This window comes from Gymnoscopelus microlampas (assembly GCF_963454915.1).
Source record: "Gymnoscopelus microlampas genome assembly, chromosome: 17".
Taxonomy (NCBI): domain Eukaryota; kingdom Metazoa; phylum Chordata; class Actinopteri; order Myctophiformes; family Myctophidae; genus Gymnoscopelus; species Gymnoscopelus microlampas.
The window spans coordinates 48,199,875-48,221,881 of record NC_139954.1 but is presented as its reverse complement, the minus strand read 5'-3'; the positions used below and the strand labels follow the sequence as shown (position 1 = coordinate 48,221,881).

The following is a 22,007-nucleotide window of genomic DNA, read 5'->3' as shown; positions in this document are numbered from 1 at the left end:
TTGTCGGCCTCATCGTAAATATCTAAGACTTGCCCCTTGTGTGAAACGTGTGTCTTTGTGCAGGAGATGATCGCCTTTCAGACTGACAAATCCATAGAAGTGAGAAAGTTTGTCATCGGCTTCATCGAGGAGGCGAGGTGGGTGTTCAGTGTTCACAGCTCACACTGTTTTACTGCTTTTGCGTTATTTTGTATCTGTCCAACAACCTAGACGTACATTCTATGTGTGAGAGGTGCAGCCAAAACCTTTTCCTTTTTCTAATTTCTAACCTTTGTGAGTTTTTCTATCCTCTGCGTTGGGCAGCAAACGAGACAACGAGCTGTTGCTGAGACTGATCGCTAACCTGAACATGCTGCTGAGAGACGAGAGCGTCAACGTGGTGAAGAAGGCTATTCTCACCCTGACTCAGCTCTACAGGGTGGCTCTGCAGGTACGGCCCATCATGGCCCACTTGTCCAAACCGCATCACCAGTCTGTGGAATTACACGTATAGGAGAGTTTAGGATTACGCTTACAGCCAGTGGTGTGTTCTAGATTATACTAGGGCATACTATAATTACTTTTTTTGCACTGGCAGATTCGTCTGGTCCCAGGCTACCAGCGGTCATTATCATCTCAAGACAATTTCAAAAAACTGTTAGGATTTAGAAGACATTTGTAGAATCCCCCAGAAGCAAAGATTTGAGTTCCAAATGCTTTAAAAAACATATATACAAAGATTTGCTCATATTTTCACGATTTTTAAAAATTAGCTACAATCTATCCACAAGCTCATAGCGTGGCACTCGGTGGCGCGCTATGAGCTTGTAGATCTGCTATTTTTTGAATGGCCAAATAAATCTAAAAATGACACGGATGTGTTCCCGGATTGAATGAGTTAAACTCAATCTCAAACGCTAACACGACCGGACTGGTAACTCTCCTTTTTAGAAAAAGAAACGTTGTGTGATTTTGTCCTATTTGTGTGTGTGCGTGCGTGTGCCTGTGCGTGTGTGTGTGTGTGTGTCCGTCCTGTCAGTGGTTGGTTCGCTCCAAGTCGGTGCCAGAGATGCAGGAGGCCTGCTGGGACATGGTGACCCAGATGAAGGGAGACGTCCTGGCCCTGCTGGACTCTGAGAACGACGGCGTCCGGACGCACGCCATCAAGTTCACCGAGTCGCTCATCATCACGCTGTCGCCGCGCACCTCCGACTCCGACGTCCCCAAGAAACAGGAGGGAGACATCAGCCTGGACAAGATCCCCAAAGACCACCCCTACATCCGCTCTGGTGAGGAGAACAGGGGGGTCGCTACGTTTACTGTCACAATACATTTTATACTAGGGGTGTGCCGATACACTAATTTCACCAAACGATATGATACGATATTAGGCTCACAACTTTGATACGATTTAGATACGATACGCACTTTTTTATTATGAAAATATATGGGGGAGAAAAAAAGTAAATGCAAACAAATAATTCTGTTTTTGCATTATTCAGACATGCAAACTTGTAGCTTTTCAGCCGTTTTGAATCCAAATAGGCCAGTGGTTTTCAACCTTTTTCATGCCAAGGACCCCTGAATTGTTATACATTTGGCCGTGGACCACCATTTGAAAATGTTTTGTGCCAGGGACCCCCAGAAGCAAAGATATCAGTTAATTTTTGCTTTAAAAAAGTATAAATATTCAAATATATGCACACTTTTTCAAGGTTTTTCAAAAATAGCAGATCTACAAGCTCGGCACTCGGTGCCGCGCTATGAGCTTGTATATCTGCTATTTTTGAATAGCCAAAGCTAAGTGGTTAAAAATGATTGTGACGCTATTTAGCTGGGGACCCCCTGGTGCTCCCTCAAGGACCACTGGTGGTCCCCGGACCACTGGTTGAAAACCACTGAAATAGGGCAATAGTGTGACACATGAACCGAAGAAAAAAAACATGTTGTCACCCTTTTCACCTCGGGGCTGTTTGCATGCCTGATTATTATTATATTGTTTCTTCAAAACGATACATATCGTCACGAAAACGTATCGCGATATATCGCGGGACGATATATCGGCACACCCCTATTATTTACTTGAGTAAAAGTACAAAAGTATTGGCATCAACTGTTTGATTCTGACACACTATTGATCCCTGTAGAGGGGCACTGTTTCCCAAACAGTGGGTCGGGGACCCATATTTGGGTCACGGACACATTTTCATGGGTCGAGTATAAATGTCCCCATTTTTTGTGTCTTCCATTAAACTCTATTTTCCCCCCAAAGATTGCAAATAAAATCTCTACTTTTCATCAATTAAATGAATTCCAACATATTTCAAAAGTATTTCATAAATATAATAATTGGCATACATAAAAACAACATTGAAGAAGTAGTGAAAATAGCAGAATCTACAAGCTCACAACGCGGCGCGAAGCGACGCGTTGTGAGCTTGTAGATCTGCTATTTTCACTAGTTTGGGAACCGGGTGAACGTCTAATTTCTCTTCTGGGTCTGGTGTTAAACACTTTGGGAACCCCTGCCGTACGGGATGTTTCTTTAGGCTGGTCCAAGAGCAGTCTCAGGGGAACACTTTAGTTATTTTGTGGCTGATTGATTGACCTTCATTATGTCATGTTCATGTTTCATGTGATTATGAAAATGTCTTCATCATGACTGTATTCTTAGCTGCAACCTTGCAGCTTGATTAAATCGGCCAGTCTGTCCCAAAAAAAAGCAAGTTTCAAGTGCAAACTGAGAGTTGGTTGCAGATTATCACAGATTATTTACCATCAATTATTATGACTATGCATTTATGTTAATATGTGCCATGCGACTGAAGCCCAATTTATGCTTTGCCACAAGACGCTGTCACCAGCTGGAAAAAAGCTGATTTACAAGCAACGTGCAGTGAACCATAAAAACTAGGCTTAAAGGGATAGGTCAGCCCCAAAAATGACGTTTTCCCCATCCATGGAGACCTGAATTCATGGATATGTTTTTTTGTTTTTGTCTCATTCCTAAGCCGATAATTTGATGACCGGCAGCGGTTCCGGTAGGAGACACAAAGAGTCTCCTTTGTGTCTCCTACCGGAACCGCTGCCCACCTGGTCATCACATTAGTGACAAAAAAATATCCATGAATTCAAGTCTCCATGGGGTGACTAATCGTGAACTATCCTTTTTAAATCACTGCTGAATTGAATTGCATTCGATATCCCGCTGCTGTCTGTTAGGGTTGCATCTGTCTGTCTGTCTGTCTGTCTGTCTGTCTGTCTGTCTGTCTGTCTGTTGTCTATCTAGTGTCTGTCTGTCTGTCTGTCTGTCTGTCTGTCTGTCTGTTGTCTATCTAGTGTCTGTCTGTCTGTCTGTCTGTCTGTCTGTCTGTCTGTCTGTTGTCTATCTAGTGTCTGTCTGTCTGTCTGTCTGTCTGTCTGTCTGTCTGTCTATCTAGTGTCTGTCTGTATGTCTGTCTAGTGTCTGTCTGTCTGTCTGTCTGTCTGTCTGTCTGTTGTCTATCTAGTGTCTGTCTGTCTGTCTGTCTGTCTGTCTGTCTGTCTGTCTGTCTGTCTGTCTGTATGTCTGTTGTCTATCTAGTGTCTGTCTGTCTGTCTGTCTGTCTGTCTGTCTGTCTGTCTGTCTGTCTGTTGTCTATCTAGTGTCTGTCTGTCTGTTGTCTATCTAGTGTCTGTCTGTCTGTCTGTCTGTCTGTCTGTCTGTTGTCTATCTAGTGTCTGTCTGTCTGTCTGTCTGTCTGTCTGTCTGTCTGTCTGTCTGTCTGTCTGTCTGTCTGTCTGTTGTCTATCTAGTGTCTGTCTGTCTGTTGTCTATCTAGTGTCTGTCTGTCTGTCTGTCTGTCTGTCTGTCTGTCTGTTGTCTATCTAGTGTCTGTCTGTCTGTCTGTCTGTCTGTCTGTCTGTCTGTCTGTCTGTCTGTCTGTTGTCTATCTAGTGTCTGTCTGTCTGTCTGTCTGTCTGTCTGTCTGTCTGTCTGTCTGTCTGTCTGTCTGTCTGTTGTCTATCTAGTGTCTGTCTGTCTGTCTGTCTGTCTGTCTGTCTGTTGTCTATCTAGTGTCTGTCTGTCTGTCTGTTGTCTATCTAGTGTCTGTCTGTCTGTTGTCTATCTAGTGTCTGTCTGTCTGTCTGTCTGTCTGTCTGTCTGTCTGTCTGTCTGAGGCTGACATAATGCAGTCTGTTGTCAATGAGTGTGTCATGAAAGTTCATAATGGTTGAAGACAACACATTTAATTTACACGTGTGACGCTCTGCTCGTTGGTTCCAGAGGTTCTCTGTGAGGAGGGGAAGGCGGCTCTGGAGCAGCTGTTGAAGTTCATGGTCCACCCGGCCATCTCCAGCATCAACCTGACCACGGCGCTGGGCTCCCTGGCCACCATCGCTCGCCAGAGACCCATGTTCATGTCTGAGGTGGTGCAGGCCTACGAGACGCTACACGGTGAGCACTGTTGATATTGCAATTTTTTATTTCGTTTTAGTCAATAGTCTTTTGAATACAATTCAAATGTTTTACTGTTAGTCTATTTTTATTTGACTAAATATCATAAGATTATAGTCGACTAAATCTACAGTTGATTTAGTCGACTAAAAAGTATTTTGGCGGTGCCTTGATGGCGTCGTAATGGCTGATTTTACACTTGGTTGCATGCTGAAAATAGCAGATCTACAAGCTCACATCGCGACGCGTTGTGAGCTTGTAGATCTGCTATTTTCAGAGCACAACACCCGAGCGCGACCAAACATAAAATGACTTGTCTTTTAGTTCTACTGGATCTCTTCTCCACTAGGTCCCTCACTGACATTTTAGTCTAGTTTTTATTTGTTGACGAAATTGTCAGTATGTCATAGTTTTAGTCGTCATAGCTTAGTTTTTATTTAGTTTTCGCCAGTGAAAAAAGGTAGTCGACGAAAATCTTTCGTCATAGTTTTAGTCGACAAAATCAACACTGGTGGTGAGACAAGCTAATCTGTCTACAGCCACTGTCCTAATCTAAAAAAAAGTTATTTAGGAAATAATACCGCTAAAAAATATACACATGGATTAAAGTTTTCAGTCGCCACGACTTGATTTCAGTCATTTTGGTTCCATATGGCTGTAACGATTTAAACAGCAGAGGACGCAATCGAGTTAAAAGATTTGCACACATTTTCACGTTTTTTTCCAAAATAGCAGATCTATTGTGCCGCGCTATGAGCATGTAGATCTGCTATTTTTGAATAGCCCAAAGAAATCTTAAAAATGACACAGATGCGTTCCCGGTCTTAAAAATGTCACAATTTATTTTTTTCTCATTATGGTCGCAAGTCCAATCGTTTCTAAACACACAGGCGATACTTGCAAGCCGCTCAGACCATTGGTTCTCAAAGTGGGGTCCGGGGACCCCCAGGGGTCCTTGAGGGAGTTCCAGGGGGTCCCCAGCTAAATGATAGATTAGGCACCAAATGGACCCTTATGGGTCTGTAACTCTGAGAGTGTACAAATGGAACCAAATGGACCGTTAGGGTCCATTTGGTTCCATTTGTACACTCTCAGAGTTAAATTGACATAAATTGATAGAAATGCCATTAAATGGGGGTCTGTAGCCCTAATGCATGTCTATTTTATGCATGTCTAAATTAAAATGGTTGAGAATCACTGCTAGAGCCGTAAAAAATCTTCTCTTATGGGGGTCCCTGGCATATCTTTTGAAATGGGGATCCGCGGGCTAATAAGTGTCAATTTGGGGGTCCTTGACATGAAGAAGTTTGAGAACCACTGGCTCAGACAACAAACATTCCGATCGGGGCGGAGTTGCTCTCCTCCAGCCCAGTGTAAAAACACCATGTTTCGCCATGTGAACGGTACGGCTCACCTACTACTTTTTCACCTCGCCACAGACCTCGCTAAATCCCTTTATGATCACGTGTTCAACTGTTTGTAGACACACAGGGTAGTTGTGTGAGTGGCCCAGAGAGAAGACTGTTTCAATCGGCGACATTCTGCAGTCGTAGTAGTTTCTAAACAGCGTTCCACGGCGGAGAAACACAAAGCCGAGAAAATGCCGTTTTAGAGGGGGACTTAAAACAGGAAGCAGGCGGAAACGAAAATCTTCGATTGACGTCATTTCCGTATCCAGTGGTGTCACTGAATGAAATGTGTCACTACGAGAGATGAAGGACGGTGAGATCTTTATAAAATCAAAGTACGTTTTTTACGTTCTTGGCAGGGTATGAGTTAATGGATTAATCCATGTATACTGTAGATTGCCTCGTGTCTTTTTTTTGTAATACATTGTTTAACCACTAACTTGTATGTTGTCGTCCTTTCAGCCAACCTCCCACCGACGTTGGCCAAGTCTCAGGTGAGCAGCGTCAGGAAGAACCTGAAGCTGCACCTGGTGGCCGTGCTGAAGCACCCCTGCAGCCAGGACTTCCAGGCCCAGATCGGGACCCTGCTCCTGGACCTGGGCATGCCCCAGAGCGAGATCACACGCTCCACGCCGGCCCCGCGCGAACCCCGCAAGAGACCCCGAAACGAGCCCTACACAGAGGGCAAAAAGCTCAAGATGGGTGAGTCGTTCATTTAACCGGCTCCCTATTTCATTATAGGCTCTTGGCTATAATGGCTGATCATAATAATGGTAAAGCTAATGGCTCTTTTAACCCATTAAGACCTGAAGCCGATTCTACATGTCTCCTAAATCTCAACAGTTTTCTGAAAAACGTATGTTTCTATATCAGTGGTGCTCAATCTTTTTCATGTCAAGGACCCCCAAAATGATATGTATTTGGCCGCGGACCCCCATCAAAATATTTTGTTCCAGGGACCCCCACAAGCAAAGATTTGAGTTAAAAAATATTCGTTTTAAAAATATATATATTCAAAGATTTGCACACATTTTCACGATTTTTCAAAAATAGCAGATCTACAAGCTCATGAGCTTGTAGATCTGCTATTTTTGAATAGCCCAAAGTGTAAAATAATGCTTTTTAGCTCAAATCTAAAAATGACACAGTTCCAGGTCTTAATGGATTAAGCCACCCACTCATGTTGAACATAATTCTGTTTTTTGAACAGCGAAATCAGTTTGTGTGCCTCAGCCTCTGGAAGGGCTTGTGTTGTGTTGTGTTGTGTGTTGTGTTGTGTTGTTTCTGCTTGTTCTCGGTCGGTGTTGGAGGCGGAGCTGTGTGTGTATGAGCAGTTTATCGTATTGTCTCCGCCAGGCCGAAAGGCACGGCGAGAGTATGTTTTACCCCCCCGTCATTCTGTGTACAGCTAATCTCCGGCACCGTTGGCTTGATGGCAGCGAAACTGTACAGAGACACACTCCCTGGATGCCAGAGCAGAACCTCTGCCCCAACTCTTTCACATGGGCCTGTTATAGCGCCACATTCTTTGATCAGAATCAGTACACGGTATCTCCATAGTCATGTGATCAACAGTCAAGTGATCAAGATGGTTCCGTCCAATGTTTCATATTCCATCCTGATTGGCGACCTGTGCTCCGAGGAGCACTTTCTCTATTTTTTTTTATCGTTTCATGATAAAAACATGTTTCTTCTTTTTTTTGGTTGCCAGCCCCAACAGCAGCTTCCCTGCGACCCCACTATGGGTCGCGACCCATAGTTTCAGAACCGCTGCTGTAGAAGACACATGTAATGTGACTTTGAGTAATTAGTAAAGCGCTATATGAATTCCAGGTATTATTATTATTATTAAAGCCACCCTTTAGTCACCAGTTTACATGATGCTGTCCATGCTGGGGATCGAACCTGTGACCTATTTGAGACACTGATCGACCTCCCTACGCCGAGGCTAACCTGCATATACAGTAGAGCATTGGTTCTCAAAGTGGGGTCCGGGGACCCCCAGGGGTACTTGAGGGTGTTCCAGGGGGTCCCCAGCTAAATGATGGACAGGAACCAAATGGACCCTTATGGGTCTGTAACTCTGAGAGTGTACAAATGGAACCAAATGGACCCTAACGGGTCCATTTGGTTCCATTTGTACGCTCTCAGAGTTAAATTAACATTGGTTTTACAATGTGAATTGGGGTCCCAGAGATATAAATGCCATTAAATGGGGGTCCGTAGCCCTAATGCATGTCAAACTGGGGGTCCTTGAAATTAAAATGGTTGAGAATCACTGCTAGAGAGCCGTAAAAACCTTCTCTTATTGGGGGTCCCTGGCTTATCTTTTGAAATGGGGGTCCGCGGGGTAATAAGTGTCAATTAGGGGGTCCTTGACATGAAAAAGTTTGAGAATCACTGCAGTAGAGGAAGGGAAACGATGATAACCTGTACTTTGTGTTGCTCAGAACCTGCGTTGATGGAGGACGATGAAGACAAAGAGGAACCGGCTCCCTCGTCCGTGTCCAAGCCCTCCGCCGCCCCGGTCCCCCAGACGGCCATCGACCTCACCTCGGACTTCCTCCGCCCGCTGCTCTCGCCCGAGAACGTTGCCAACCTGGTGAGTCTCACGCCGTAGAGAGATGTACCTTCATACAGGGGTGGGAATTCGGAATTCAAAATGTACTTAAAGTACCAAAAGTAGAAAGTACTCATTATGCAGAATGTCCCATTTCACAAAGTTTTCAAATGTATAAAATGCATAAAAACTTTTGAAAATAGCAGATCTACAAGCTCAGAATGCGTCGCATTTTCACAAATAATTGTAGTGGAGTAATAGTACAATATTTGCCTCTGAGATGTAGTGGAGTAGAAGTAAAAGTACGGAAAATTGGCCAAAAAGGACTTTTGAATATTCCTTTTAAAACGCCACATATATATATATTCGATTTTCGAATATATATATATTTTTAATATAAAATATTGTATGCAGTAAAACGTAATTCATCCAGTGTTGATTTTGACAGCAAATTTTGATTTAGTTTTAGTCATATTTTAGTCACCTGAAATGTTTTAGTTTTTGTCTATTTTTAGTCGACTAAATACCATAAGATTATAGTCGACTAAATCTACAGTTGATTTAGTCGACTAAAACGTATGTTGGCGGTGCCTTGATGGCGTCGTAATGCCTGATTTTACAGTGGTCGCATGCTGAAAATAGCCGTGAGCTTGTAGATCTGCTATTTTCAGAATGCCCGAGCGCATAAAATGACTTGTCTTAGTTCTACTGGATCTCTTCTCCACTAGTCTTAGTTCTACTGGATCTCTTCTCCACTAGTCTTAGTTCTACTGGATCTCTTCTAAAAAAATAAAAGGTAGTCATAGTTTTTGTCAATGTCGACTAAATTCAAACGCAGCAGAAGTCTCTTTCTTTCTCTATATGCGCCGGGCGTGGTTGGTGCTGAGAAACGCGCTCTCTTGCAAGATCAATTAATGAATAACTGATTCATATTTATTTTATCCTATAGCCTCATTTTATAAAAGCTCTTGGCTGTTCTTGGCGATAGTCAGGCTGTCAATGTGATAACCCATTGAGACCTGAAGCCGATTCTACATGTCTCCTAAATCTCAACAGTATTCTTAAAAAATTATGTTTCTATATCAGTGGTGCTCAATCTTTTTCATGTCAAGGACCCCCAAACTTATATGTATTTTATTATCCCCCCATCGAAATATTTTGTTCCAGGGACCCCCAGAAGCAAAGATTTGAGTAAAAAACGGTTCGCTTTAAAAATATATATATTCAAAGATTTGCACACATTTTCACGAATTTTCAAAAATAGCCTTGTAGATCTGCTATTTTTGAATAGCCCAAAGTGTAAAATAATGCTTTTTTGTTCAAATCTAAAAATGACACAGTTCCAGGTCTTAATGTGTTGACACACACACACACACACACACACACACACACACACACACACACACACACACACACACACACACACACACACACACACACACACACACACACATACATGCTGTCTGCCTCCAGGTCCTGATCAGCATGGTGTACCTGCCAGACGCCATGCCAGCGTCCTTCCAGGCCACCTACACGCCAGTGGAGTCGGCAGGAACCGACGCCCAGATCAGACATCTGGCCAGGCTCATGGCCTCGCAGATGACCGCGGCGGGGATCGGACCAGGTCAGTTTTACAGACGCTAAAGTCAGCGTCTAGAACACAACCTGCATCCATGTTGAATGAATTCACTTCTCTCTGGGCCGCTGAAGGTAATTAGGCCTCCTGAACAGTAGGGCTGGTATATTAATATTCAAATGTTGAATATTCCTCGAATATGGGGGAAATATGTATATTCGAATATGAAAATGAATATTCGATTTTTGTTTTGTTTTAATGTTTCTTTGACAGGAACAATACAAAAAAACAATGTATTGTTGGATCCGAGCACTTGATACATTGTTTTTTGTATTGTCCCTGTTTTTAAATAATAATAATATTCGAATATATTCGAATATCTGCCAATTTTTAAGACCAATATTCGAATATCATTTCTGAGGAAAGTTACCAGCCCTACTGAACAGTACAGTTACTGTATACAAAATGCCTTTTCTTTCTTCTTTTGTTTGTACAGTAATGGTGAGGGAAAAGACATAATGTAAATGTTCATCTCTGCATTAGCTTTTCTAGATTGATTCGTCATCATTTCCCTAAACCACTTGTTTTCTGTACGAGGCTTAATTTGTGCTCCATCGTACAACGGTACAACACACCTAAAATCACTGATATTATAGCAACATAAGTTTCTTTAACAGAAACTGATTTAGAAGACAAAGTAGAATCCCCCAGAAGGTAAGATTTGAGTTTAAATGTTCGCTTACAAATATATATATATATTTATATTCAAAGATTTGCACACATCTTCACGATATGGCTAAAATCTAAAATGACACAGATGTGTTCCCGGATGGAATGGGTTCAAACGGCAGTCGTCCAGGAACACATCATCCTATATCCCTACTGTTATGGATAAGAGTGTCAGTGTAGCGGATCTGTTGTCTGTGTTATGTTATGTGTGCTCGCGGCCGCGCGCCCGCCTTCGCCCTCGTCCTCCCTTTGATGTTATGCAGATCCTGGGTGCGACTCCGTCTCCATGATTGGTGGGGAGCTCTTCACTTCAAGCTCAGCACTCCGCACCCCTCCAATCACCGTTCTGTCCGTCCCTTTATAGCCGACCTGGATCCTTCATTCAGGGCCGCTGTCAGTTGTGATCTGAGTCTAGAGTAGGCTAGTGGCAGCGCGCCCACCGGAGCAGAGAGTTACCAAATGTGCCTTATCATTCCCTTCTCTTTGTACAGGTTGCTACTTACCGTAACATGCTAACTGTGTTATCCAGGGCAAGTATTGTAGCTACTATTATATTTCTTCTTTAATGTGTTAACACCTCAGAGGGCAGGTTCCAGTACCTTGTATTTTTGTGTTTGCCCAGTTCAGACTAGAGTTGTCAGGTAGGGTAAGTTCTTTATTGCTTGCTTTCTTTGGAGTGTATATGTATTATTCAGAGCGTTGGGGTTTCCCTAGTGGTTTAGGAAGTATTGTTTGTTTTATTTAGTTATTTGATTTGGTTCCTGTCCAGCCCTATTCATGTTACGCACGAGTAGCACCTCACTGTATATATTTGTACTGAGTGATTGTATGCCACAATTTAATATGTCTGAAAATAAAAGCTTACGTTTGGCTTGAACCATCTTGCCTTGTTGCGTTCCTACTCCCCTAGACCCGGTGGGTCGTAACACTACCTCCTGTCTGTCTCTGTAGGCCTGGAGCAGTGCAGAGCCCGAGAGGAGGACGCTGGCAAAGAGGACATGGAGGAGGACTCGGCCATCAAGGAGGCTCTGATCAAGCGCAAGGTGCCGGTGCTGACGGGCCAGGCCATCTCCGTGGTGGGGGGCTACACGGACAAGCCCCAGGCCACCCCCCTCGTCAAGAGGCTCCCTGAACCCATCCAGCCCTCTGCACAGACCAAGTGAGAACAACTAAAACATACACTGCATTCTGTTTTCTTTTCATTAACACCAGTGGTTCTCAACCAGTGGTCCTTGAGGGGGTTCCAGGGGGTCCCCATTAAAAGGTGTTAATATATTTTCACCCCTTTGTCCATATTGTACACGTTGGCTATTCAAAAATAGCAGATGTACAAGCTCGCAGATCTGCTATTTTTGAGCATTTTTGGAAAATCTTGAACGTGTTTGAAGAATTTTGTTGTTGGATTTTGCATTTTTTAACACAAATCTTCTCTTCTGGGGGTCCCTGGCACAAACATGTTCAGATGGGGGTCCGTGGCCAAATGTATGTCAATTTAGGGGTCCTTGGCATGAAAAAGGTTGAAAACCACTGCATTGCACTGTATTTAGCTTTTTATGCCTTTATTGATAGTGAAGTTTAGTCAGGAAACGGGGAGAGAGAGATGGGGAGTGGCAGCAAAGGCCGTCGGGACTCGAACCCGCGACGCGCTGTCAGGCTACATTGGAGCCTAGGTGCCCGGACCGATAGGTCAGCGGTCCCGGCCTTCTAAATCGTATTTAAAATAGTAATAAAAAAGCAACGGTTTTCCACCCGATGGCACCGATATACTTTGGTATACATGCTCTCATTTGTGCCCACGGCACCAAAACATAACACCACCTAGGGTGAATATGCCTTTCTTATTGGCCGAAATGTGTCATGTGGGGGTTAGCGCGTGCAGAGGTGACATATCCTTTAAGAAACTACTTTAACTCATTCGCTGCCAGAATAAATTAATGAATAAATCATTGAATCATCACCACTGCCAGCGATATTTACATTTTCTTACCCTTTTCAGTAGTCACAGAATATTTATCTCCGGTATGATCCATCCCCTCATGGTCTCTAATCATTTTTCGAAGATTTAGACTCCAATAGGCTCTATGCACAGCAGCCATTTTGGAGAGAAATTGGGCCTCTTCTTACTTCCTTCACAGGTGTTACCAATGATGCTAATGAAGGCTCTGTTCCATTCTGGTCAGGGTGCTGATATCGTGCATGTTGGCTCACTAGAAACACTCCATTTTGGTTCCCAAATGGCCCCTTATGGTGGCTGTGTAACTCTGAGAGTGTACAAATAAAAAAAAACAAATGGACCCGTCCATTTGGTTCCATTTGTACACTCTCAGAGTTATGGGGGTCCTTGAAAATAAGACGACCACTGTGCTACACTAAATGGAACGGAGCTTTAATTAGTATTATTGGTAACACATGTGAAGGAAGTATGGAAGGGGCCCAATTCATTCCCAATATGGCTGCTGTGCATGGAGCCTATCCACTTCCTGGTTAACTTATGACTTCAAAAGCCTGTATCTCGGCTCCTGTGTACTTTTTGTTTTTACTATGTATTTTCGACTATTTTCAACTGGCTGCAACTCTGGAACGGATTACCGAATGTTTTTAATTTTTTCCCCCCCGATTGTACGAGACCTCTATGTGTGTAATGAGGGGATCACCGTGAGGACGGTGATCACTGAAAATATTTTGTGACTACTTGAAAAAGGTTCAAAAATGGTTAAAAATCCTGACACTCAGTGTACTCTGTTTTAAAAAAAACCTGGCACCCCATGTGTTAAAATAGCATGTCTCACCAAAAATCCATAGTAAAACACAGGAGCCGAGATACAGACGATTTCCTAAAGACGTTAAACAGGAAGTAGATGGAGTAGTAGTACATCTTGGGATCACGTGATCTCATGCTTCTGTGTGTATCTGGGGATGAAGTGGTCACTCATGTGTTAGGGAAGAGCGCCATCTAGTGGAAACACACACACACACAAAAAAAGTCAAAATCGTCCTTGCCAGTGAATGAGTCAACAAAGTTCAATTATTATCTTTTATCAAACTCCTGCTCCAGGACCCATCATAGTAACCGGTCATGTGTGTCCATGTTGTTCTCCAGGCTGGCAGGCGCCGGTGGCAAGAAGAAGGTGTTCCGGCTGTGTGACGTGGTCCAGGCGCTGTCAGACAGCCAGCTGGAGAGACTGACCTCCATGGCGGTCAAACGCATCCTCAACTCTGAGAAGAGCATCGCACAGAGCGGCATGTCACATGTAAGATAACATGTTTAATGACACATATAACATGTCACCTGTAAGACTAGCATGTCTAATGACACATAATGATAGATGGAACATAACATGACATGTTATTTCAGGTGGCATTGTCACGTCAGGGCCCCCCAAATTGTAATATTACACAATTATATTTTTATTCCATATGTTTAAACATTTTCAAGATTTTTCTTAATGACCACTCTACAAGCTCTACAAGCGTTCCTCATTTCTTTTTTTTAAAGATTTTATTTTTGGGCTTTTATGCCTTTATGGATATAGGACAGTAGGCTGACAGGAAATGGGGAGTGACACGCAGAGAAGGACGTCGGGATCGGGACTAGAACCCGCGACGTGCCTGTCAGGCTACATTGAGCCTATAGGACCGTAGTCTGGGAGGGTTAGCGTCGGAGCTTGGACAGCAGGGGCGCGGCCACTGCGTTGTGATTTAAATCAACAGCCAATGAAGAAAAGGGGGCGGGATCCACATGCAGTGGGTGATGCATCTAAATAGGATCGACGGGAAGCAATTTCCCCTTGAGAAATTTCGGCCGCCCTTGTTGTGTACTGCTGTTTGCCTCTCGTCGGACTTTTTAGACGAGTTGCACAGCTCTCAGACCGGTAAGAGGCGTGTCCGCTCAGATTCAGAGCGTGATGTACATCCCGCCCACAAATACCAGGGCTGTGGCCCAGAAGTTCCTCGCCAGAGCTGGCGAAAACTTCTGGGAACTCAGATTAATAGGACCGCTACGCCAGCGGTCCAGGCCAAACTGTGTTCCCATAGGGCATAGCAGTGGCGGCCATTTTCTGGTTCCACTTCAAAATAGTCAATGCATTTTTCCCGTTGACATTTCCAAAAATATTTATATCTTATTTATATATTATTTTAAGCCTAGAATCAAGCCGTCCAGGCTCCTGGTGAATCATGACCATAAAACGTTTGATTCTGTAAAAAAAAATGGTTTTGAAAACGGCAAAACAAAGGGTATTTATTAAATATAGTATGTCATATCATTAAATATAACATTTTAAAAAATCACAGAAAGATGAATTGATATAAATATTTTTGGAAATGTCAATGGGAAAAATGCATCGACTATTTTGAAGTGGAACCAGAACATGGCCGCCACTGCTATGCCCTACCGGGAGTCGAACCCGGGTTCCTCACTTCTAAAATTCCCATTCCCCCCCCCCCCCCCCCCCCACACAGGTGCGTGTGAAGCTGCTGTCTCGGCTGGTCACTCAGTTCCAGGGCATGATGAAGGAGGACGTCCTAGGCTACATCCTGGCGGACATCCGCGGCCGCAGCGAGCTGGCCTTCTCCCTGCTCTACCACGAGTACAACAGCTACCTGAGCCTGATGCCCCACGGCCTGCTGGACAGCTACGACCACTGTCTGTACACCCTGCTGTCCGGCCTGCAGGAGAAGCCCGAGCAGAAGGACGGGTATGATAGCAGATCTACAAGCTCATAGCGTGGCACTCGGTGAAATGATTAATTCATTACTAAAATGTGTATTTTATAAACTTTCTGTCAAACACAAAACCACAAGAATAACATGTTATGTAGACAGATGCCAGGTCATTGTTGACCTGCTGGCATCTTATAGTGTGACAGTGTGTATAGTTTCAATGTACAGGCTGATGATAGGTAGCCTGGTAAACCCTCCCTCCAGAAATCTCATTTCCATTTGGTTTCTGGAGTGAGTCTGGCCTGATCGCCCATTCTGCAATATTGGCTGTGGGCTGGAGTTGGGCGGGAGTAATACCGTTGACTGACAACCCCTTCAGCCAATGATCGTTTTTCCCCTTCAGCCAATCAGCAGTTCATTTTTACCACCTCCAGACTATGTGACGTAACGGGACTTTTGAGACGGCCATGCCCAGAATAGGTTGCCTTATTCGGATACATGCGTGTCACTCCCCGCCCCTGCCGGTTCTCTAAATTTATATTTTTAAATAGGCTCTGTCATGATTAATTGACCACATATATGAAGTTAAACAACTAAATTCTATCCAAACGATATCTTAATAGTAAATTCCGTGCCTCAAAAAAGAAGTTTGAGACCGTTTTAAAAACAAAAGTAAGAAGTGAAGGCACTCGCAGAACAACAATGGCTGCCGTTCGTCTTTTGTCGGCGGCTCTCAGGCTGCACTCGGCTTCATTCGGGCTCACTCGAACTCGCCACCTGATCGGCCAACTGTCGCTGTCAATCACAGAACGACGTGCGCCGACGCTGATAGGCTCGTCAGTTTGGCGCACACAGCCAATATTGCAGAATGGGCGTTCAGGCCAGACTCACTCCTGAAATCACATGGAAATGAGATTTCCGGAGGGAGGGTTTACCAGGCTAGATGATAGGTTCTTGGTTCACGTATGTATTAGTTTATTATGTGATTCTTGGTTTACTTATGTGTTACTTTATTAGATTGCCATTTCTATGCATTTAATGTATTATCTTGGTTTGTCCTTGCGTCTGCTAAATGCCTAAATTGTAAGTTGTAACACGTAATGTCTATTTATTCTTCTAGGCTGTTTACAAAGTTGGTGCTGGAGGCTCCCATCATCACAGAGTCTGCTCTGGAGGTGATCAGGCGATACTGTGAGGACGAGGTAATCGATTACTGTCAAGTTACTTACAATTACATCTTCATTATGTCAGAATACTACTGCTACTAATAGTTACATTACATATTTTAACTATTAACGCTATACAGCTGTAGTATGTCTAGCTGTTTTAACTGCCTGTATTTGTTTGTTTCAGTCGCGGGTTTATCTGGGAATGACGACTCTGAAGGAACTGATCGTCAAGCGGCCGTCCAAACAGTTCCAGTACCTTCACGTTCTCCTGGATCTCAGCTCTCATGATAAGGAGAAGGTGGGATATTTACTCTCTGGAGTTTTTTATACCGGTGTCACTACCCTCGAAAGCACTTAATATTACTGCTATTACTTACTGCCTTAGTTTGATTAGAAAACACATGTTTTATTAACTTTCTCTCCCATCACAAGAACATCATCTCAATGTAATTCTGTTTATTTATGTGACCTTTTATTTGACCAGGAAGTCTCATTGAGAAATCTCTTTTTCATGAGAGATCTGGCCAGGTTAGCAGCTGTATAGAACAACAAAAATCACAACACATTAAAATACAACACACAGTATGCAAAATATGTGCTGTATAAATCCACAATGAAAGACATTAAGAAAGCTTTTCAACCATTTGGCTTCTGCAGAAAAAAACAACGACTTTCCTCCTTCGCCACATGCCTTTTGATCAGGGGTACATAACTGGTGCGCATGCGCACCCAAAATAAATAATGCGCACCACATCAGACGACACGAGGCGCTTTTGCGTACCAACAGCTGGGACAGGAATTTCCAAGCTTTTATTTTTTAGCAAAAATAAAAAATAAAAGCTTAGACATCGAGGCTAGGAATTTACTTCCTGAAGCCACACTCACACAATCTCTCTAAAGCACGCGTCGGCCCCATGTACAGCCATTAGGCGCAGGGAGAGGAGACGCATTGCCTCGCTGCGTGCACGCAGCCAGCAGCGGCTGTTAGAGGCACTGATGAACACATCGTAGAGGTGCCGAATATGCCGTGAACGTCCAAATATGGCGGATAAAAGCAGCGCAGCACAGGGCACCAACCGTGGGGGGCTTCTCCTAACGGTGTGAGAGGAAAAAAACGGCGAAAATCGGCGGAATTTGGTAGCAGAGCGTCCTTTTCTTCTCGCGCAGAAACCCCCCCCCCCCCCCCGGACCATTTATTTGGTGCGCACCAAGTCACATCTCCAGGTTTTTTTCTGTTTTCTTCTTTTTTTTCTCCCGTAGGGTTTTTGTGCTATTTATGTATGTATTAGTCTAGTCTCTGTACATCACCGACACTGCACATCACTAACGGTGGGACAGTCAGTAACTTCTTCTCTTACGCGAAGCTCCACTCTTCTCCTCAATTCATCCAGAAACTACAAGGCACACAGTAGGACAGCGATATCAATCCGTCGCTTATCTTCTGAATCTTTAGTTGAGATGTGGCCTCCGTGTGTACTGTGTACGGCCATTGTTCTCAAAGTGGGGTCCGGGGACCCCCAGGGGTACTTGAGGGGGTTCCAGGGGGTCCCCAGCTAAATGATGTACAAATGGAACCAAATGGACCCTAACGGGTCCATTTGGTTCCATTTGTACACTCTCAGAGTTAAATTAACATTGATTTCACAATATGAATTGGGGTCCCAGAGGTATAAATGCCATTAAATGGGGGTCCGTAGCCTCTAATGCATGTCAAACTGGGGGTCCTTGAAATTAAAACGGTTGAGAATCACTGCTAGAGACGTAAAAAATCTTCTCTTATGGGGGTCCCTGGCATATCTTTTCAAATGGGGGTACGCGGGCTAATAAGTCTCAATTTGGGGGTCCTTGACATGAAAAAGTTTGAGAACCACTGGTGTACAGAATATTACTGACTCCCAAACCGCAACTCGTAACAAACGAGCCGCCACGCTCTTCAGACACCTCCTCCTCCTGTCCCTGCGTGATGACGTTTCACTTATATAGCCGTACCTCCAGTGGCCGGCCGGCGCCGTTGTGACGTACAGAAACGGTGCCAAAACAATAAATGAAAATACACAAAACATGTGTGCATGATGTGAAAAGATATGTATGTATGTGTGCCTACATTACCTACTGCACAATATCCTATATAACAGCAGGAATACAAAACTAGAAATTACTGTTCCTGAAGAAACAGCGTGGAATCGCAAAGATCCCACTATGCATATTCATAGTACATATTGTGATGTCAGTGTGACGCTTGACCAATGCACAATAATAATAGGTGCCAAAAAACGGGCGGAATGATAATAATAAATAGTGGGGAATAACTAACTGTGATCGCTATAGCGATCCCACAATAATTGCACTGCTAACACTGCTCTAGTCTGGATATTAACGTAGTTGTCTCAACTCCACTGTGGTTGCTGTGTTTTCTCTCTGAAGGTGCGGACCACAGCGCTGGCCTTCATAAAGCGCATGTATGAGAAGGACCAGCTCAGAGACTACATTGAGAAGTTTGCTCTCAACTACATGCAGCTCCTGGTCCATCCCAACCCTCCGTCTCTGCTGTTTGGAGCCGACAAAGACACAGGTGTGGATGGGATGGGAAAGGGAAGGGATGTGTGAATCAGTGTTGATTTTGACACAGCACATTTTGATTCAGTTTTAGTCATAGTCTTTTGAATAAAGTTCCATTTAGTTTTAGTCATATTTGAGTCATCTGATTGACGAACGTTAGTCTAGTTTTAGTCGACTAAATATCATAAGATAATAGTCGACTAAATCTACAGTTGATTTAGTTGACTAAAATGTATTTTGGCGGTGCCTTGATGGCGTCGTAATGGCTGATTTTATACTTGGTTGCGTGCTGAAAATAGCCGATCTACAAGCTCACAACGCGTCGCGCTGCGACGCGTTGTGAGCTTGTAGATCGGCTATTTTCAGAACGCAACACCCGAGCGCAACCAAACATAAAATTACTTGTCTTTTAGTTCTACTGGATCTCTTCTCCACTAGATCCCTCACTAACATTTTAGTCTAGTTTTTATTTGCTAACAAAATTGCCAATATATTTAATCTTAGTTTTAGTCGTCATAGCTTATTTGTTATTTAGTTTTTATGCAGTTTTCCTCAGTGTAAAAAGGTAGTCTACAAACATTTTTCGTCATAGTTTTAGTCGACGAAATCAACACAGGTTTCACCTGTGTGGGGAGGAGAACGTCATTAGAATGTCCTCAAAGTAAATACACTGAATTATCTATCTGACATTTGTATATATGTATCTTTACTGTATACAGTCTAAAAAAACGTTTTGACAATTTTAATATTGTGGAAAACGTCACATACGCCTATATATACTTTAATCATGGAGATTAAATCTTATATCTATCTGGTGTGTGAATGCAGAAGTGAACTTCCATCATTTTTAACCCCTTTCAACCTGGCATCCGTATTTGGGCCCCATTTTGGGCTACGCATGATAGGCAAACAATAAAAAATAATAGCAAAAAATGGCAGATCTACAAGCACACAGGCTTGTAGATCGGCTATTTTAACTTGTCGCACAGCAAAATACAATAGGGTAACTATCTATAACTAACGTTCTTCTCTTGCGTTTGGTGGACACAGAGGTGGCCGCTCCTTGGACAGAGGAGACGGTGAGACAGTGTCTCTTCCTCTACCTGTCCCTGCTGCCCCTGAACCACAGGCTGGTCCACGAGCTGGCCTCCGTCTACACCGAGGCCATCGCCGACATCAAGCGCAGCGTGCTCAGGGTCATCGAGCATCCCGTAAGTTTCACTCACATCCCCACAACAACACACTGTCTCACCGCCTCCTCTGTCCAAGGAGCGGAGATTTGAGTTTTTTCTGCCGAGTTATAGGGGTTTTAGAGAAGGAGATAGAACGGAAGCGGATGGTAGCCATGTTTTTTGGCACGGTGATCTATAAGGCCCCTCCTTCTCAGAATCACTGTGGGTGATTCCAGAGCTGCTTCCAGCCCCTCCCTTGTGGAAAAAAACAAAAAGACACCAAACACGGTTCAGACCGTGTTCGGCACCAAAGCGCTACTCTGTGAAAACACGGTTCAGACCGTGTTCGGCACCCGATGTGTTAATAAATTCTGATGAAGTGTTCGATTTTCTTCTGACATTATTTTGTTACTTAGATTAGATAGTCTTTATTATCCACGAGGGAAAATTGTTTTGCTCAGGTCAATCAATGCATACATTCAAACAAGACAATACATAAATAAACACCACGATTAAAACGCCTAGCAAAGTACTTCAATTCTATAAAAGATACAAATTCTGAACATTTAAAAGAGACTTACAATTAAGAAAGCAATGTCCTCTCCACACTTGTGTGAGTGCATGTATGTACAGTGGGTACGGAAAGTATTCAGACCCCCTTACATTTTTCACTATTCGTCAAATTGCAGCCATTTGCTAAAATCATTTAAATTCATTTTTTTTTCCTCATTCATGTACACACAGCACCCCATATTGACAGAAAAACACAGAATTGTAGAAATGTTTGCAGATTTATTAAAAAAGAAAAACTGAAATATCACATGGCCATAAGTATTCAGACCCTTTGCTCAGTATTGAGTAGAAGCACCTTTTTGAGCTAATACAAGTATTCATTAGCTCAAAAGTATTCAGACCCTTTGTTCAGTATTGAGTAGAAGCACCTTTTTGAGCTAATACAGCCATGAGTCTTCTTGGGAATGATGCAACAAGTGTTTCACACCTGGATTTGGGAATCATTTGCCATTCCCCCTTGCAGATCCTCTCCAGTTCTCTCAGGTTGGATGGTGAACAGCCATTTTTAGGTCTCTCCAGAGATGCTCAATTGGGTTTAAGTCAGGGCTCTGGCTGGGCCAGTCAAGAACAGTCACAGAGTTGTTCCGAAGCCACTCCTTCGTTATTTTAGCTGTGTGCTTCGGGTCATTGTCTTGTTGGAAGGTGAACCTTCGGCCCAGTCGGAGGTCCTGAATACTCTGGAAAAGGTTCTCGTCCAGGATATCTCTGTGAGAGCGGTAAAGAAGAACCCAAAGATCACTGTGGCTGAGCTCCAGAGATGCAGTGGGGAGATGGGAGAAAGTTCTAGAAAGTCAACCATCACTACAGCCCTCCACCAGTTGGGGCTTTATGGCAGAGTGGCCCGACGGAAGCCTCTCCTCAATGCAAGACACACGAAAGCCCACATAGAGTTTGCCAAAAAACACATGAAGGACTCCCAGAGTATGAGGAATAAGATTCTCTGGTCTGATGAGACCAAGATAGAACTTTTTGGCCTTAATTCTAAGCGGTATGTGTGGAGAACACCAGGCAGTGCTCATCACCTGCCCAATACAATCCCAACAGTGAAGCATGGTGGTGGCAGCATCATGCTGTGGGGGTGTTTTTCAGCTGCAGGGACAGGACGACTGGTTGCTGAGATGAATGCGGCCAAGTACAGAGATATCCTGGACAAGAACCTTTTCCAGAGTGTTGTTCAGGAC

The 22,007-nt window shown here is 43.6% G+C and overlaps 1 protein-coding gene across 1 annotated transcript in view; it reads left to right on the top strand.

Annotated features, from left to right (window-relative positions):
* The window catches only part of sympk (symplekin), a 39,580-nt gene that overhangs the window by 5,235 nt on the left and 12,338 nt on the right, over positions 1-22,007 (top strand). Inside the window, exons 5-18 of the mRNA XM_084084684.1 lie at positions 64-137; positions 304-430; positions 1,019-1,268; positions 4,247-4,417; positions 6,289-6,528; positions 8,277-8,428; positions 9,860-10,010; positions 11,643-11,850; positions 13,792-13,942; positions 15,153-15,388; positions 16,474-16,555; positions 16,707-16,820; positions 18,947-19,094; positions 20,132-20,292. Of these exons, the coding sequence (XP_083940810.1) occupies positions 64-137; positions 304-430; positions 1,019-1,268; positions 4,247-4,417; positions 6,289-6,528; positions 8,277-8,428; positions 9,860-10,010; positions 11,643-11,850; positions 13,792-13,942; positions 15,153-15,388; positions 16,474-16,555; positions 16,707-16,820; positions 18,947-19,094; positions 20,132-20,292 (2,265 nt within the window). The remainder of the gene's footprint in view (positions 1-63; positions 138-303; positions 431-1,018; positions 1,269-4,246; positions 4,418-6,288; positions 6,529-8,276; positions 8,429-9,859; positions 10,011-11,642; positions 11,851-13,791; positions 13,943-15,152; positions 15,389-16,473; positions 16,556-16,706; positions 16,821-18,946; positions 19,095-20,131; positions 20,293-22,007) is intronic.